Source organism: Centruroides vittatus, unplaced genomic scaffold (genome assembly GCF_030686945.1).
Source record: "Centruroides vittatus isolate TY-2023 unplaced genomic scaffold, ASM3068694v2 contig_474, whole genome shotgun sequence".
NCBI lineage: Eukaryota > Metazoa > Arthropoda > Arachnida > Scorpiones > Buthidae > Centruroides > Centruroides vittatus.
In genome coordinates, this window is record NW_027122266.1 from 3,034,960 (window position 1) to 3,048,992 (window position 14,033).

A 14,033-nucleotide genomic window follows, 5' to 3' on the forward strand; every position below is an offset into this window, starting at 1 on the left:
CTTTGTTTTAAAACTTATACCTTTCACTTTTCTATAAAATCGAACAGTTTCTCGATTTAAACAATTGATCTCTTGTTGACTTCAGTAAAAATTATCTATGTGTAAATAAATTTTATTGGAAAATCATAAATAATAAATTATTAAAAAACGGTATAAAGAGATATATTGTAATTATAATAAATGAACACATTTTGAATATGAGAAACAAACTGTTGTCATAGTAACGCGTTATTCAATCAATTACAGTAAGGTGTGATGATGTTTCAGAAAAACGATAACTACTCTTTAGAAGGAAGTTGTTCTGCTTTATCTAATAATTTATGCGTATACAAAGAAAATGAAAAAGTCTATCTCAGTTGTGTACATAAATCATCTGTAAATTTAATGATAATTAATTCTGATGGAAGTTCTTTATGTCATTTGATTTCTTTAAAAAAATCCTCTTTTAACTTGCCTTTTATTTTACAGGTTAAGATGTTTCCTATCTATTAATAATATAATAATGTATCCTTTTTTAAGAGTTAATGAAAAGATGATTTCATAATTGTTTTCTTTTATAAGTATCAACAGAATTTTTAGATAGTAGAGTGTGATTAATTTTGTTTTGTGTTGTTAGTTCTTGAATAATGAACCTATTTGGTTATCTACATTTTAAAGTGGTAAATTAAAATAAAAAATTTGATGATTTCTATAATTTAACAGAAATTGGCAAGATTTTATGTGATGGACACATATCTAAAGTCTCGAAGAATAACTTGGGATTATTCTTCAAGGCTTTGGACGAGATAGCCCTTCTTGAAGGCAAAGCTTCTTGATTCAAGGCCCTTCTTGAAGTATTATTCTTCAAACTTTTCTGGTTTTCTATCACTCCTAGCATAATGGGCTTGGTTGATTACATTTTATTTTATATGTTTGAAATTACACAAATTGATTTTCTAGATTTTAAAATTAAAGTTTTATTATACAAATTCTAGCCCGAGTTTGGCTTCTCCTTCCTGTTGTTGACCCTGTTGATATCTTGCTAAATTTGTAGACCGTGTCTGTATGAGCAACGAACTAAAAATTATGGCCCAAATACGCTATTCTAATCTCGCTTCCTTTGGTGAAGAATAATTTGCGAAAATTGATTAATAAAATTTAAAAAATAAAATGTTCTTCAAGAGATATGCTTCAAGAAAAATAGTTCTTCAAGAAAAATGCTTAAATGCCATTTTTTACAAGAGAACTAAAAATGTTGTAAAATAAATTGTTAATGTGATATTGTTTTTCATATAGATGTGGCTTAAAACCATCTTAGAGGCTGATATTACTTGGCAGAGAATAAAAACCTTGTCCTGATATTTTAGTTCTGTTACACAGGAAACTAATTTTGTATCTATTACTTACATCTTTTTATTTGTGTTCAATAGTCACTAATTATAATTTGCCATGATTTTGTTTAAAGATAAATAAGAGTAAAAATAAGAATTTAATTAGTAAACTAACTTTTCACTAAATTTCAAAACAATTTCAATAAAATTGTTTTAAAATTAAAATTTGTTCATTGTCCATTGTCTTCTGCCAAATCAATAAAATTGTTTGTCCATTGTCCATTGTCATTGTCTAAGCCTAAATGGATAAAAATTTTAAAACAATTTTATAAAATTGTTTTTAAAATTTTGTTATCTCTTTTGGCTTAGGACAATGTAGAATAATATGAAGTAAAACTATAAAAGTACATTGATGGATAATTCATAAAAATAAATATTATAAATTTTCAGAAATACCAGATAATTTTTATTATTCACAAAATTGGTAACTTTAAAATTAAGTACAATTTGATTTTTGTTAGTGGATATCTAATTTATCTGTATTTGTGTGTGTAAGTTATTATTTTTTATCTGGGAAGTTGTATAGATTGCAACCTATGGAATTTCGGGACTTTGAGTATATATCTTAACTCGGGACCGAGACGAGTTTAATGATACCCTACTTTTGGACCGGAGACAAAAAATAAGAAAGTTATCATATTTACGATTTCTTGCCTTTCACAATGCATTCTATGCCATTTTAGAGTTTTCCACTAGGTAGCACTGCTTGTAGTTCATTATACATTTCCTTTTTTTTCTTTTCAAGAACTACTGTGAATCAATAACTGTGATGTTAAACACTGAGCGGCCTGCCGGTGGCTCCCCTCCAAGAGGAGTCTGTCGGGAGTACGAACAGTTGAACGCCACTTAGTGGAAAACTCTAAAATGGCATAGAATGCACTGTGAAAGGCAAGAAATTGTAAATATGATAACTTTCTTATTTTTTGTCTGCAGTCCAAAAGTAGGGTATCATTGAACTCGTCTCAGTCTATATCTTTATATACTCAAAGTCCCGAAATTCCACAGGGTGCAATCTATACAACAGCCTTTATCTGTATTATAAAACAATTATTCTCAAAGTTATATCACACACAGACCACTTAAACCAAATCACAGATGCAGCATAGTGCCTAATCCTGTCCACTTCACCTTAGGTGCATGCCAAAAAATTCTATATGTTCTGTAGTCTAATGTGAGTTAAGTAGTGCATAAAAATATTCATTCCTCTATTTAAAGAACTTAGAATTTTATTTTATAAAAATACAAGATGAGTCTGCATGCTTATGGACTACAAGTGGTTACATACACCATACTTTGAGAACCATTGTCATAAAAGTTCAGATAGCATATACTAGGATATCTTAAGAGTAATTGTTAAGATACTGAATTTTAATTATAGGCAAAATGGATTAAAATTAAAGAAGTAACTGTTCTAGTGATTGCATCGGAAAGAGGTATTCAGGTAATATTTTGGTTAAATTTTTCTCACTACTCAAAATAAAATATTGACAGATTAACTTAATTTTTTTTTTTTAAGGTTTTTGACCAAACTGGCAAAATTTTAATTTATTCTTATGCATTACCTATGGATATTGATGAAACAACTGAAGGTAAATGTTATAAATATGTCATAGTTTCCTGCAAATAACCTGCTGGATATGTGTATTTAAATCCACTTTGAAAGTGGTTGGGTACTTTGCTGGGGATTATCTGTCAATTTTAAATTATAATTATGAGCCCAACAACTTTTTTTTTAAAGTTACTAAAAGCATCATAAAAAAAATTGTGAAAAATCTTTTATTCATTGCATATATTTATCTGCCATTGCAAATTTTCTGGAACCACTAAAGACACTTATACAATCTATGCTTGATGTTTAGTTTTCTTTCATTTTCTTTGTCAAGCATATTTTCTACTTAAGTTTTTCAAAAGTTGATTTTAGCATTTATTATTATTTTATATATTTATAGTCCATCCAACAAAATTCAAATTTTTCAAAATAGTTTTTTTTATGAGTGATTAATCAGTTTCATCACTATAAAGTGAAGTTTGAAGACTAAAATAATTGTTTTATAAGGTTATCTTTAGTTCAACCATGTAATGTTTCATTCTGTTTACACAACAATACTGCCATCGATCATTCTGATTTATTTACTTCATTTTTTAAACTGTACAACATAATCTCTGTTTTATATTAATTGAAGTAATACTCATATACAATTTAAAGTAATATTTGATATCTTCAAATTCAGTGAATCCTGGTACCAAATTGGGACTTACTGGAAATAAAGTTTGTTTTTCTGGAATTCAAAGTTTGTCAGTATTTCAAGGAACCTATTTTTTGCTTATCTTAGACCAACATCAGCTTATATATACAAATGTTTGAAAAATGGAAATCCATTATGAACTTAATACAAATCTAAAAAATATTTAACTTTTTCACTTATAAATGAATTACATCAAAAAATAACATTTGTGCAATAATGAAAGCAATAATTAGGTAATAAACTCCAACATTTTTCTGTTACTATATAAATAAAGTGTATGATGAAATTGTTTAAAGCTGTTATCAAATAATTTTCAAGTTGAAAGATGATAGTAAAATAAATTTTTATGTAACATTTTCTAAACAGAAATTGGATACCTTAAACTAAAATAGAATTTTGGCATTCTATTGTCTGATAACTACATTTATAATTGTCAAGCAACAGGAAAATGTACAATGGAATCCATCCATCCATCCATCCATAAGAGGAAGTTCACCTTTTATTGAACAGGAATTATTGGCTGCAAATTTCCACTGTCTTCCATCCTTCTGTATGTCTTTCCTGAATCTCAAGAACAGAGTTAGATGGATGAAAGACAAGACCAGATGTGGAAACCTTAGGGGCAAGAAGTCTCAATTAACTATATATGAACTTCTAATGCAAACTGGAAGTCATGTTATTTCAATTCAAAATTTTGTCCCTGAAAGGCATTAGATAGATGACCAGCATGGCTATTGTTAAAGGAAAAGTATGATGTGCAGGGGCAAGTCACTAATTTGTGGTGGAGAGAATATATTTTAAATTAAATAAATTAAATGTCATTTAATATAAATGTAGTTTGGAAATGTACTATATTTTTATCATCATCTTCAGAGATGTGGGATATAAAAATTTTATTTTCATTTTAGCAATTTTCTGTTTAGAATATGCAGCTGCAGGTGTTATGCAGGAAATTACATACTTAAGGTTATAAATATATTTGTTTGTTATACTAATGATATTTATATATTTATTTTCAGCTGTCTTTACGAGAGGAATTGCCAGCTGTTGTGATACTTTCTTCTGTGTGGGTAAGATGATTTAATGTTTAAAATAATAGATCAAATAATAATGTTTTCCAAGTTTCTCAGCTGAAGTATAAAAGCAAAAAAGTATTCATTATTCTTGAGGAATATTTAATTCAGTAATTCTATCAGAAAGATATAGTTTTTCATATGCAGGAAATCCTTGTTAGTTTGAAATTCAAGGGATGAAATAATTGTGACTTTGAATTACCGAGTTTTGAATTACTTAAGATTTACATATTTCTCTACAATATGTCAAATGCCATGTAACTGATATAATTTATTAAGCAAATGGAATACAGTTATGTATATAGAACATTATTTTCATTAATTAATAATTAGTAATAATAATAGTAAAAATAAACTGCAGGTAAATAGTACATGTCTGGTGAGAACCGCACAGGTTCCCAGAGAGGTTTTATAAAAAGTAAAGCAGAACTCCTCAAAATGTAGCCCAAACTATTTTTAAAAAGTAGCCCAAAAGTAGTAAGTCATCTAAATCTAGTAGCATAGATCCCTTCAAATATCTCAATCTGCTACTTGTAGCCCAATCTTGCAAATCCAAAACCCACCCATATTTTATGAGATAAGAGAGAAAAGGGTAGTCCACGAGTATGGTGACATCCAAAAATGTGTTATTGTAAAACAAAGCCATGTTGACCAGATTAGAGTTGTTTTTGGTATATTGTTCTCTTATAGTTTGGAGGCACTTCAATCTAAATGAATAAGTTAACATATGCATATCACAGTTTGGACAGAATTTTCACTTCAAATTTTGAAGTAACCATATTTTGAACTAACCAAATTTCTTAACATGTAAATCTCTATATTCCTGGCCAGAACAAATAGTACAGTTATGAACTAACAGGATTTCAAACTATCCAAGTTTAAATTAACAAGAATTTCCTGTAGTAGGTGATTGTAATTGAAGTACTGAACATCTCGATATCTGGAGCTAATGGGTGTGTTACAAAGCATGTCACAGACCCATTAGCTTTTTCAAAGAAGAATGGTCAAAGAAGAAGATAAATGTGTGTGAACCCATACCAGACTGTAACTTTAGACAAATGCAATGGAATCTACTGGAAACTACAAGAGTTCTCTATGGCCCAAATATGACAGTTATGGGTGTTCACTGTTCCATTGAGGTGAAAATGTACCTTGTTGCTCAACAGCTCAACAGATTTCTATGGCCCTGACACATTCCGTCCATTCTGGTAAAAATTGTCAATACAAAGATCAGTCAAGTTTTCCTGCTGGTTGTGACTGATAACAATGAACAACCTTCTTAGTATTCAGTACACTGCCATAGGATACACACAACTGCTCTGACACTGCAAGTACATTTACTGAAGTCTGCAACATTATTCATTCACTGTTCAACAACAGTCTCATCAACTTGTGAAGTGATAATAGATTTGCACTCTCAACCAGTTGAATTTTCAGATGTCCACTTTGTTCAAATTGAGAGATCATTCCTGATAGTTTGTGGAATCAGTGGTCCTCAGTGTTCTTGCAATAATGAAATTCCTGAAGTGCAGCCACAGAATTCTTGTTTTTATAAAATAGCTTCACAAGAAATGTGCATTCTGGCTAGATGATGGCTATCAGAGCTGATTACATATGGCATTCAATAGTTAGTGCTTTATGCCCATAGCTTGGCTATATTATGTGTGCTTATGCAAAAGAAACCTTTTTGTTGCTTGCAGTGCCAAAAGTGCCATAGTAATGAGTTTTGATATTATTTTTATGGAAATTTCTTTTGCATGTCCTGAAATGTCACCATACTAGATTTGGTTGCATTTGGTGCTGTTAAATATCTCTCCAGAGAGTGTTGAATAGAGGTACTTTTTTAAAAAGTGATTCAATGAAAACTTATCTATTTATAATTATCTTTGAAAATATTCTGACACCTATTTTTATATAAATATTAAAATTAAAAATAACTTCAAAAGTTTGATAATTTTTTAATCAGTAAATTATAGTTTGAAAATCTGATTTAATCTGTATTTATTATTTACTGACATTTTTTATGACTTAGAATAAATTCTTTTAAAAATTTGACCATATTCTTAGTTATTAAAAGCTTCATTATTAGTTATTAAAATCATTCATTATTAGTTATTAAAATCATTCATTATTAGTTATTAAAATCATTCTTAGTTATTAAAAGCTTCATATTAAATAATGAAAAAGCTATGTCATATACTTTAATTCAAATTCTTATCATTTTTTCTAAAAATATTTTTCTTTTTTCTAGGTACCAGTAAAGGAGAGATTTTAATCTTTCAAAGTGATGATGAAGGAAATTCTATTGATTTAGTAGAAACTATACAAGGACACAATACTTCAATTTCAGATCTGTGTGGAAGAGGAAATAAACTTGTTAGTGCAGATGATGAAGGCAATTTATATTTATGGGAATATAATAATTCTTTAAAAAAGCTTAAAACATTTGAAAAATTTAAGTGAGTATTCTCTTTTAATTTACTAGATTGAACAAAAGTTCACACTTCCTAAAATGTATTTAAATCAACGATACATTTCAAACTATTTTTCAAGTACAACTTTAAAACCAGTGAATTTCACTCAAACCTATAAATGGAGGAAAAAATAACCAATTATACAAATTTTACCCAAACCATTATGACACACACAAGAAAATTAAAATGTATATACAAAACGAAAAAGCACAGCAAAAAAATTATGGATTAAATATGCAAGTAAAGACAATTGTAACAGCAAACAGTGCATATAAACAATGGCAATATTCATCAGAAACTGGTACAGTTAAGGTTCTTTACTGAGGGATTAGTACAGAGCTGTAAAATGCCATGAGTTAAACCTGTTCTAGATCCTGTGTGAGAAATTATCATTCAGTACTACAAAAATGGAAGTCAGAATGTGATAATTGCATCTGCCATCCATTTGACATGTCAGTAATTCATTGTGCACTCTCTAAATACAAATTAACCTGAATCAGTTGTTTCAGAAAGGCAAACAACAGATACTCAGCCCATGAGATTGGAAATCATGACTGCAAATCTAACACAATGGGTGAGGAATGCAAATATTCTGATATGATAATAATGACTGCAAATGTAACACAATGAGTGAGAAATATATTCTAAAAGCCCATCTCATACAGTATCAATGTCCAGATACATTTGCCTATTGAATGACATAATACAAAGTGCAAGCTCTACCTTGATGCATCTGTGAAGAGAATGCATTTAGCATGGACTTGCATGCACTTGGATTGGACCCTATACCACTGGAAGGAAGTACTATGGTTGGATGAGTCCACTTATCAATGATGAAAGTGGACTTGTCAAACCATATGATCGCATTGTCAAGAAAGTTGTTCGTTGGAAGAATGAAGAAAACAACTCCTTTTGTTATGCATATAAGAACAAAAGCCAATCTCTAATGGTTTGGGGGCTGCATGAGTACCAATGGCATTGGCACTCTGCACTTTTGCACTGGCAACATTAAAATCCAAGACAAATCCTAGAGCAACATCTACACCCTTCAAGATAGAAATTATTCAGTTGACAGCCTAGCATATTTCAGCACACAATAAAGTGATACTGCATTTAGCTAAAATTACAAAAGCCTCATCCATGTGCACCCCTGACCTGGGAATAGTACAGTATATTCTCAATAGCCAATAAGTCTGTCAATTGAGACAGTCTTATTAGCTATTCAGAGCATATGATACTGGTAGAAACAGAAGATAGACCAAGAATGACAAATGCCATTTCAACACTTGTGCATGTATATTTGAGAATAGGCTAAAATTCCCACTGCATGGTTATGCAACTTGAACACCTCAGTGTCTTGACAATTGGCCACCATAATGAAACACAAAGTCACAATACATACTGCATACTACTACACAGTACATACTACAAAACTTTTATTTCTTCATATTTATTTTCAGATATTTTCACTCATGATTACATATTATGCCACCACAAATGAAAATATCTGAAAATTAATATGAAGAAATAAAAATTTTATTTAACAATATAAAAGAGTAATCTACAGAGACTTCCTTTTCGCTAAATAGGAAATGGCAATCACAATTTTTTTTCATCTTTTGTTTTATAAGCTTTAGACGTGAGGGATAATAATAATAGTAATAATGCTAGAGATATGGTAAAATAATAATAAAAAATTACATTACACATAAAAATAATTAAATTGCAATGGTTTGAACCTATATCATGTAGCTCCAGTGCCTAGTCTTATCCACTCAGCTATCTGAGTGGATATTCTGAGGAAATGTGAAACTTCCAAACAGTCAATTTTCAGAGGCCCTTTTTTTTTGAAATGCTTGAGAAGTGGTTCTGTTAGTTAGACAAGGAGCTGTTTGTGTTTAGGGCTACGTGCTCACCAAGTTTCATTTGAATCAGAGACCTGAACATTGACCCTCTCCTTATAATTACAGTCACCATTATCAATCTGAATGACTTTTTTGTCCTTGGCCAGGTAGTTTTTGTTGTTGTTGTTCCACATACGGTTTACTACTGCTTCTGCTGGTTGTAACATGTAATAAAAGGCCTTATCTCTATGATACTTTGTATTTGATTATAATTTTTCTCTCATGCATTTGAATAAACATCACTGTTTTAAAATTGTATTAGAGCTTAATACATGATACAGAATAAGTATGAATATCGTCAATATGATGAGCTGGTCAAAAGTTTAGAGATTTGTACTTGTCTCTTTGTAAATAGAATATGAGAGATTTTTGGATTACTGAACACAATAGCTCAGTGATCCTAAAATTTTGAGCTATAGTTATTTTTTCTCTATAGAAAAAATACTGTCAATTGGAATTTTGCAAAATTTATCTAAAGTATTGATAGGATCAATACTTTAGATCAAAAAAAGAGGAGACAGTTTGAAAGAATTCCAAGAAAATTTAACTAGTGTCAAAATTTTTATTGTCATTGATATGTTAAATTCTTGTTATCTGTCAATATGTTTCAATATAAAATTGACACAACTGCAAAATATTTACTACTAATTGATTAATTATAATATTAATCTACAGAGAGACAAACTTTTTCAATACTCACACAATTTTTCAATAATATTCCAACTGTTTTTTTTTTTTTTTTACTAATTTCCATAATAAAATCATATTTTCTTATCTGTGTTCCTTTTCTTAACTATACATTTTATCCACAGTCTTTGCCTAGGTAGATATCATTGGAGGGTAATGACAGCAAAGACTGTGGATAAGATGTATAGTTAAGGAAAGGAACACAGATAATATAATTTATTTTATTGTAGAAATTAGTGAAACATGGTTAAAATATTGCAAAATCATGGGAGAGTATTGATAAAGTGTTTATGCCTTGTTTAACTTGTATGAAAGAAAGCCCACTGAGGAAGGAAATATTGTATTTCCAAAATGCATCTGAATAAAATAAAGTTGTTGATTGGCTGGTATTTTTGGAGTCCATGGATGTGATAATTCCTATAAAATATAGTGTTTGAACCAGTTACATATTGAAATTTGAAAAAAAAAAAAAGAATAGAAGCAGAAGGATAGATAAGAAACTACAACCCACGATCAAAACAATCGTGGATTGTAGTTTTTTTTAACTCTTTTTCATTCAAGGATGAAAGGCTCTTTTTGGGGATGCAAGTCCACCCTTTTCTGTGGGAGAGGTTGGGAAGGGGCTTACATTAAAATTTCAAACCACAGTCTGAAGGGAAGTTGCTCCACTCTGCATGGGAAATATATAAAAACATTTATTTATTTGATATAATTTAAGTAAAAGTTATAATACAAAACATTTTGATGATTAGAATTTTAAAACTTTTTCATGTTTTTTGTTTTTGTAAATTTCAATTTAAATATTTGTAGATAATAAAATTTTAAAATATTATATATTGAGAGGCAAATAATCCAAATTATAGTTTAACTTTATCCTCTATATATACTATGTAATAAAATTGAGAAAAAAATCATGTAACTATTAATTCATATACATTTTATAGCTGTCCTTGCACAAGTTTGGCTTTGTGGAAAGACCTTATATTTGCATCATATGCTTCAGGCCAACTACGTATATTTTCTCAAAGTACAGGATCATTATTAGCTGAAGTTGCAGCCCATGCTCGTTGGATAACAGCTGTTGACATTGCTGAAGACTCTGGATTGGCTTTGTCAGTATCTGAAGATTCTTTTGTTAGGATTTGGCAGCTACAAAATGATCTGAATCCAATTGTATGTATTTATAATTACAAAAATAACTATCGTTTTTATTAATTAAATTTATAATTTAAATTTTTCTTTAGATTTCTCATAGATTTAGCTGTAGAATTACAGACACTCAGCTATGTGGTGGTTGCTTTACAGATGGTTCTGGAAAAGAATTCTATACTACTGGTTATGAATTGAATGAAGTTATAAAATTCTCTATGTAATAATTTAAATGAAAATAAACAAACTAGACTATTTTTGCATTATGAAAAAAATTTGTGCACTGTTGCATTGTTTGCAGTTATTTGTTAAATTTAAACTGTAGAAATATAATAAAGTTTATATCTGCACAAATTATTTTTTCAATATTTTAAAATTATTATAAATAAATATCTATTAATTTTATAATTGTTTAAATTTATTATTAAATTCACTGTTGACTCTTTATTTTGTGAACAAAAAAAAAAATCTTTTAATGTGACTATCATAAATTTGGCAAACTATTAATACAAAGAGACAGATAAATGAGAGTAAAAAAGTATAAACTGTAACCATTTGAAATTGTAAGGATGCAGCATTACGTAGCATCCTTACTATTTAAAGCCAGATGTATGAGTGTGTGTGTAAAGCCCTTTATTTTATAATTTTACTGCATTAAATTTTAGCTTAGAAGCAGAAAACCTGGAGGCTAACTGCTGTAGCTGATTACAGCAGGTAGCATACTAGCTACAGGTACTGTACAGTAGCCATACATACACCATTCATAGGGATCTTACCGTTCTCTATCTCCTCTCCCTCTCCTTTCCCTCTTTCCATTGGCTAAACACCTCGTGTATGGCTGATGTCTTTCGTGTATATACGCTGTAGCCAATTCAATTATTTTTCAGTTATTACGGTTAATCTATGATGGCATCACTCTTTATTACCTTGAGGCTCTGAGATCTGCCTTTTGAGCTTCTTTGGTTTGAGTTTCATACTCTTTTCATCAATGAATGCATCTAGCTTCATTATTTTTTAAATTAAAGTCCAAAAGTTGAAAAAATAAGGATGGAAATAGATAAATGAAGATTACTACAGTTGGCAAAAACTGAAAATTTTGAAATTGGTTTGAATTCAGTAGAATTAATGTTTTATTATCACATTTTATTAATATTAATACAGTACTACAGTAAATATTAGCCAAGATTCATGAATATCCTGGTGGTCACACATTCCCACCAAAAAGAGGTGGGTGTTTCTTTGATGTTGGTAAATGCTGGAGTTTAAGTATTTAACAAATAGCATTTGAAAACTTTAATGTGAAAACTAGCATAATTAATTTTACAACAATAACTTTAATTTTCAAATTTAAACACAAATAAGCATGGCACTATTTTTTTAAAAAAAAAGATGGTAAATTGATGTCATATACAAATTTAATTTTCTGATAATAAATCAGTTACATGAATTACCTTAAATCTAAGCATACTTTACTACCAACTAAAAGTCAAAAAAGGTAAGTAAACACAATGATACTGATTTCATTGCTTGTTCAAAATGGACTTGAAACTGGTTTGCTAAAACTGGCTTACTAAGAACAGGTTTGTTGCCAGCATTAATGATTACAGCATTATTTTATTTCAAAGAGCTATTTATTTCAATGGCACTTATGTGATACTGTAATTACAAGAATAAAAAATACAGTGTACATCAACATTATGTAATTCAAAAAACTCACAAATATGTCAAACTAGAGGAAAAGCACAAAAGTTTGTACTTAAGAAAATGAAAATTAACACCAATAAAAACTTCAAAATTGAATTAAATTAAAGAACTGAAGCAACTTACAACTTAATATAAACTTTAAAAAGAGGTTAAACCATTTAATGATATAGAAATCACAAAAGAATGCATTGTTGAAGTTGTAGCATATTTAAATCCAGAAAAAAATAAATAAGTACAACTGCTTCTATCAATAAGGAATTTTCCTACAATGTAACAGAGCAACTTCAATAATTAAAAATAAATATTTTTCAATTCAAGTTTGTTTTAGATAAAGTGACTGTACTTTTTAATCCAAAGCAGGACAGTTTTCATGTTTTGCCAACTTTTGATATTTTATATCTGATTCCACCTACACTCCTTAACTTTCAATCTGAAATTTACACTGATTACAAGTCAACAAGAGTAAGGTGGTGACATACAAGATACCCAGAAGACAAGACAATAACTGACTTTCTCTCTTCAGATCAGCATTCAATTAAATCTTCATTAAGATGTTTAATTTTTAAACAGCCATTGACCCAGTAACCCTATTACTTGCAAGTTTATATTAACAATTAACTACAATGGACACCAGAGCAAAATATACAAGATACTACAAAAACTGAATTGTAAAAATTGTAAATTTAAGTTATCTCATGATACACCTCAATCCAATTGCTAAATAATAAATAATGTGCTTGGCACTGTGCCCTCTGCTGCAATACATTTGCTACACAATATTTCATTGATGTGTAAATTTTTTGAATAAGATCTAAGCACTGGTACTTCATACATTTTCTTGCACAAGCTCCCATTACTGGAAGCATCAAAGTTACCTTCACTAGAATCATTGTCTTCAACATTCAACAATAAGTTGTTTTCTTGCTTGTCCATACAGCATTCACATGAGAAATCCTTTCAGTGGGTGGGGACTAAACAAGGAGATAGAGGAAGCTGCCATCTGCACCCTTGCATCTGTTCTCTTGTTTCTTTTCACTTCCCTAGATTTATTTACTCACTGCCCTCAGATGATAGCACCCACTTTGGGAATCACTGCTTTAGATCAATCATTTGATTCTTTTTCCTCCACTCTTTATCTCCCTCAATTACACTTTTCATGACCTCTTTCATTATCTCATCTTTTCTCAGTTTATCTCTCATCCAATTTGCTTCCTTTTTCATAATTTTCTTCAATGTCTCTCTTTTCTCTCCAATTCTTTCTACCCTTCACTATTACTAAAAATCATATCAATCCAACTTATTTCCAGCATTCTTCTCCATATTCACATTTGAAATGCCCTAATCATTCTCTTATTGAGAAACATGATCTTATACTAAAATTAGCATTTCAATCCTTTATCTTGCTGATTTCTCCTATTGAACTATA

General features: G+C 29.6%; 1 protein-coding gene across 1 annotated transcript; it reads left to right on the top strand.

Moving 5' to 3' along the window:
• The first annotated feature begins 107 nt into the window (after window positions 1–107).
• LOC136977713 (WD repeat-containing protein 54-like) lies at window positions 108–11,221 on the top strand. The gene is made up of 7 exons (XM_067273262.1): window positions 108–468; window positions 2,749–2,811; window positions 2,887–2,959; window positions 4,636–4,686; window positions 6,941–7,148; window positions 10,699–10,927; window positions 10,999–11,221. Exons 1-7 carry the CDS (start codon window positions 256–258, stop codon window positions 11,125–11,127), a joined length of 966 nt encoding a protein of 321 aa, XP_067129363.1. The 5' UTR covers window positions 108–255; the 3' UTR covers window positions 11,128–11,221.
• Window positions 11,222–14,033: the final 2,812 nt, after the last annotated feature.

What these genes read in the sequence shown, in the direction of transcription:
- LOC136977713 (XM_067273262.1), top strand. Translation starts at nt 256, where the DNA reads ATGATGTTTCAGAAAAACGATAACTACTCTTTAGAAGGAAGTTGTTCT. An exon ending in TATTGATGAAACAACTGAAG is followed by an intron (nt 2,960 to 4,635) that starts GTAAATGTTATA and finishes ATTTATTTTCAG; the next exon opens with CTGTCTTTACGAGAGGAATT. An exon ending in AAAACATTTGAAAAATTTAA is followed by an intron (nt 7,149 to 10,698) that starts GTGAGTATTCTC and finishes TACATTTTATAG; the next exon opens with CTGTCCTTGCACAAGTTTGG.